This window comes from Glycine soja, chromosome 4, assembly GCF_004193775.1.
Source record: "Glycine soja cultivar W05 chromosome 4, ASM419377v2, whole genome shotgun sequence".
NCBI classification, from domain to species: domain Eukaryota; kingdom Viridiplantae; phylum Streptophyta; class Magnoliopsida; order Fabales; family Fabaceae; genus Glycine; species Glycine soja.
In genome coordinates this window covers 4,976,220-4,981,611 of record NC_041005.1, presented here as the reverse complement: position 1 = coordinate 4,981,611, position 5,392 = coordinate 4,976,220, and the positions used below count along the sequence as shown (strand labels likewise).

At 28.8% G+C, this 5,392-nt stretch overlaps 1 protein-coding gene across 1 annotated transcript; it reads left to right on the top strand.

The window, feature by feature from the left end:
* Positions 1 to 2,025: 2,025 nt before the first annotated feature.
* On the top strand, positions 2,026 to 3,721 carry LOC114408908 (probable WRKY transcription factor 40). Its single transcript, XM_028372117.1, has 4 exons — positions 2,026 to 2,212; positions 2,340 to 2,666; positions 2,975 to 3,091; positions 3,239 to 3,721. The coding sequence occupies exons 1-4, from the start codon at positions 2,066 to 2,068 to the stop codon at positions 3,308 to 3,310; spliced, it is 663 nt and encodes a 220-aa protein (XP_028227918.1). The 5' UTR covers positions 2,026 to 2,065; the 3' UTR covers positions 3,311 to 3,721.
* Positions 3,722 to 5,392: the final 1,671 nt, after the last annotated feature.

The following is a 5,392-nucleotide window of genomic DNA, read 5'->3' as shown; positions in this document are numbered from 1 at the left end:
ATTTATTCTATTCATAATCTCTTTAACTGTTATGAAGTATTTTTGAAACGAACATATATAAATAATAAATAAATAAATATAAATATTTTCAAATACGATATATTTAAAATTTGTTGTACAATTCATATAATAGAAATGGCCAAATAGTAAGAGTACGAAAGATGATTAAGATACTAGGATAGTAAAAAAGAAAAGCAATAACAAAAAGTGGAAGATAAGCCATAGACTTGGCACTTAATTGGGTTCGCAATAACGAAGAAAGCGTTTAAAGGGAAGGTCAACAATGAAGAAGACCAAGACTCTATATTTGTATTTGTGTTTTCTTTTGCATTAAAAAACACCTGTTGAGTTAGAGAAAGCTGACACGGTAACACGACTACTGTTTCAGATTGACCACTCGATGAAATTCTTGTTCATGCACTTCTTCAAGTAAAGCTTTGTCTCTCTCTTTCTTTTTTATTTTTACTTTGAGGACGTTGATATTTATATCAGAAGTATTTCATCCACGTATTAGACACAGAAGAATTATATTATTTTCAAAATATTTAAAATGTACTATTTTTAAGACTTTACAGATTTGTGATCCAATCGATAATAGATATAGCCAACACTGTTTTAAAAGGAAAAAAAAGAAGAAGAAGAACGAGTTATACAATTTATCTATACTGATATAAAATCTCTCGGGCCACTTTCACTACTATTTTAAACTTTAGTCTCTCTTTTTATTCTCTCCATGTTTCACTGTGCATAATACGGCCTCTCTCTAGTATAATAAATTTCTCTATTTTGTATAACATTATCTTTTTTTTTCTTTATTACATCATTCACTTTATTTTTAATTGTATCATATACAAACTAATATATTAAGATACGAAGATTAATTTAAGAAATTGATGATTTTCTTTCAACAAATCTAAAAGTAGAATTTATCACGGGATGGTTAAAAAAATGTGATTATTTGTCAACCATGTACATCAAAAGAGAAAAAAAACTATATACTGGCATCACGAAATTTTTTATAAAATCATCTGATTATAACTTATTATATATACTAAGTTGTGTTTAAATTTTAAAATAATTATTTTAAAATAATTCAAACGATAATTTATTATTGGATGATTGTATAAAATTATTTTACAATATCATTGTTAAACATTAAACTCAAACATCAATTATCTTATTTCACAACCTTTTTTATTTCCTATTTCTATCTTTGTTATATATATATATATGATTTTTTGTATAAATTTATATTAATAAAAAATTATTAGGTTAAAAAGTTATTTTAAAAAAGAAAATCAACTCTTAGTTTTCCAAATCCATTTCTCCCTTTCACTCCATTCACACCCGCAATTCCCTTTTCTTCTCTTATATTTCTCATTTCCCTCTAGAGGAGATATTCATCAAAAGGCTTGGAAGAAATTACACAAACATTTAAGTGTCCAAGTCATAAGGCATAGCCACTAGTATATATTACTCAACACGTTTAATTTTACCTAAGGTCAGATATATCTTCAATGGAGAAAATATAGTGTGGGAGAATAATTATTTTAGAAAGGAAATTGTTGATATACATTTCATTTCTGCATATATATATATATATATTAAAGGGAGAAAGGAAGAGAAATAAAAAATAAAAAATAAAACAGGTAATATGTTATATAAAACATTAAAATAAGCTGATCGATGTAATAATTAATAAACATGTTATATCATTTCTATTAAAATACTCTCAATTGAAAAAACTTTTACCGCATTAGTGTATATATTATTTAAGAGTTATAAAAAAAGATGGTGAGGTTGATTGTTGAACGGACAAGAATTAACAAATTCGAAATGACAAAGCTGTAAGAGACTGTTTTCTCGGCCTCATCTTCCTCCTACTTTCCTCGCAACAAATAATAATAAAAGTCTCCACCCTCTTCTCTCTCTCTCTCTCTCTCTCTCTCTCTCTCTCTCTCTCTATATATATATATATATATATATATATATATATATATATATATATATATTTTACCTGCCACCTTCCATATCTCATTCGCTTAAATTAATAATCTTGTTTTGGATGGCCTCAACCAACCATAATTCTAGTTTCTCTCATTCCTTCTGTCCCTTAATCGCGAAGCAAACCTTAATTTCTTCCATGGGAATGGAACCAACGTGCGTCGACACTTCGCTCAACCTTAACGTTATTCCCTCTCCACACATCGCGGTTAGTATTCAGCGCCAACCATTGTATATAATAATTAATTAGTTAACCTTCTTACTTTTCATCTCACTAGCTAAATTGCTAAAAGGCATACATAACCTAATTTGAATGCAAAAAAAATTGTAATCAGGAAGAAGTTTTGGTTGAAGAGTTGCGGCGTTTAAGTAATGAGAACAAGAGATTAACTGAGACGCTGAAACACGTTTGCGAGAACTATGTTGCTTTGCAGAAACATTTAAATGAATTCAGCCAACTGAGGAACGCAAATTTTGATAAAGAAGCAGGAACAGTACCGTCACTGAAGAGAAAGGCCGAGAGTGTGAATCTGTTTGGTATTAACAACTATACTGAGTGCAGCACCATCACTGAGGAAGAAACATTCAAAAGGCCCAAGCATAGCACCGAGCCAAAGGTTTCCAAAGTTCTTACACGAACAGATGCATCTGATACCGGCTTAGTAAGTTTGATCTTCAATATCAAATCATATAGTATTTGATTTTTTAGGATTGATCCATTAGCTGCTGTTATTGTTTGAGTAATTCTATATATGTGAGTATGAGTTAGAGTTATATACTTAATTAGATCCTTGCAAGGAAATTATATATATGCCATCACGGATTTTTATGTGTAAAATTAATTTATTTGGTCCCATTACTCAGTCAATAGCATGTGCTTAATTATATAGCTTTTTAGACTGTTTTGAGTAAGTATTTGCAGATGCTAAGTACTAACTGAGGTTCCTTAATTTTTTGGGGGGTGTTGAAGTATGTGAGGGACGGATATCAGTGGAGAAAATATGGTCAAAAAGTCACCAGAGATAACCCTTCTCCTAGGGCTTACTTCAAGTGTTCATATGCCCCAAGCTGCCCAGTGAAGAAGAAGGTAAATTTAATTAGTAATACTATAGTACCATCATATCTCTTCACTGTGAATAAAATCAAATTGAGTCTTGATAAAGATTTATATATGCATCAAGACACAAGACCAAGTTAATTTTGTAAATAATCACATGACTTAATTAATGGTTAGGTGCAAAGAAGTGTAGAAGATCCAAGTGTGTTGGTAACAACTTACGAAGGAGAGCATAACCATGGGCAATAACATTAAACTGAAGAAATATCAGTGAATTCATCAAGCAAAATTAAAGTGAAACCCCTGCAGTAGTTTCACCCTCGGCCATGAATATTATTCGGAGTAGGGTCCAATTGTAACGCTTGACTTGGTCCAGTCAAAAGTGGTTGACATTAATGCGCAAAACTCATCTTTCCAGCAGTTTTTAGTTCGACAAATGGCTACTTCTTTGACAAGAGATCCTAATTTCACAGCTGCACTTGCTTCTGCCATCTCAGGAAGAATTCTAGACGATACTTCTGTGGGAAAACGCTGAACTATTAAGAGATATGTATTTCACTGATGAACATATATGGATTTTGTCACCTTGCTTGCTTGCTTTAATTTAATAACAGCTAGCGAGTACTATTAATCTATGCAGCATCTACAATATTTCTATTATACAAGTAAATTTTATAAAAACAATACTACACATCAGTTTATTACACTATAGATTAATTCTTACAATATACTTCCTATAAATTGAAGTAACAAATAATTAAGATAAATACATATTATACTTCATTTTACAAACACATTAAGCAGTATATAATAAAAAAAGATTAGTATAAAAATAATATATCCTATGCAAAATATGTATAGTTTCTTTTGGAAAACTAAGATATACGAGCATCACAAAAATATATCAAAAAATAATTTTAAGTTACTTTTTTTAATCTTTATAATCCACATAATATTTTTTCTTGTCTTTCTACAAAGTATGAGTCAAACAAAAAATAAGATATTAATAATTTTTTACATTTTTTACTTTTATAATTTAATTTTCTATTTTATATTTTAAAATATAATTTTCTGGTGGTTTAAAACTGTCAAAATTAAGTCAATAAAAAAGTTAAAAGTAAATTTTAAAGTGATTAATGAATTTCAATTTTTTTACATGATAATTTTTAACCAGAATTGTATTTTTTAAAATATAAAATATAAAATTAAATTTTAATAGTAAAAAATTATCACAAATTTTTTATTTCATGTTTAATCATCTTCATTTCATATTTGACTCGAGTTATACAGAAGAATTAAAAAGAACATTCTGAATTTTAAAAAATAATTTTAAATTTAAAAGACTATGACTTAACTTTAAGACTAAAAACATGACCTATCTATAAAAATAATATAAGAACCAGCCCCAAAACTCTTCTAAAACATAATTCTGAAAAGACACCCACTTGAGATGTTGAACCTGACCAAGAGTACGTAGACCAAAAACTCCTTGAAATGTGTTGAGCTTGATAGAACTGTGACTCAGATCGATCAAACATATCAGTCCTATACTCTATATTTAAACTTTGTTATTATAAGTGTTTATGAAGATAGTAATTTATCCCAACAAGACCTATTTAAACTTTGTTCGCTTCGCTTTAATATCCATATAATGTTAATATGTATTTTGATCTTCTCCATCGTTGCTGAAATCCAACGTTTTGGTTGCATGATCTCCATATGCAGTCTAAATCACAAATACCAAAACATTTCTTTACACTCCTTACTATGCAGGCAACCCCCAAAACTGGAGAAAGTGATACTTGCAATTATTATGAAACGAAGCTGTGATTCCCACCCACCTCAAATATTCCATCCAAACTAGAGAATTTTAAAACACAGGAAATGAAGATATGAATTCAATGAACAAGTTACAGAAAAATGATAAGAAATTACTATGTTAATTTCTTTAAAATGTGAGATATAATGACTCTTGCACAGTTGCACAATGTTTTGATTAATTGGTGTAAAAATAGAGGCAAAGAAAACACAGAAAAGGGAGATTATTTCTTTGTGAGACCTAAAAAAAGAATCCACCCCTTCAAGTGAGAAAAATGGGGCCGGGGAGGGAGAGGCCTGAGAGGGAGAGAAGAGTTGGTTATCTATTTATTTTTTTTGTTTTAGTTTTTACAAAAATTAAATAAATCTTTATAATTTAAAAAGATTTAAAAATCGAGTGAAAAGTTTAATATTTTTGGATTAAATCTAACTTTTTAATTGGTATAGAAAATTTATATAATTTTTTTTAGTATTTCTCTTTCATTTTAATTCTTTTTATTTAATTTATTTTTA

Coding starts and splice junctions, on each gene's coding strand:
- LOC114408908 (XM_028372117.1), top strand. CDS start 2,066: ATGGCCTCAACCAACCATAATTCTAGTTTCTCTCATTCCTTCTGTCCC. Junction 2,213..2,339: donor TTCCCTCTCCACACATCGCG/GTTAGTATTCAG, acceptor AATTGTAATCAG/GAAGAAGTTTTGGTTGAAGA. Junction 2,667..2,974: donor ATGCATCTGATACCGGCTTA/GTAAGTTTGATC, acceptor GGGGTGTTGAAG/TATGTGAGGGACGGATATCA.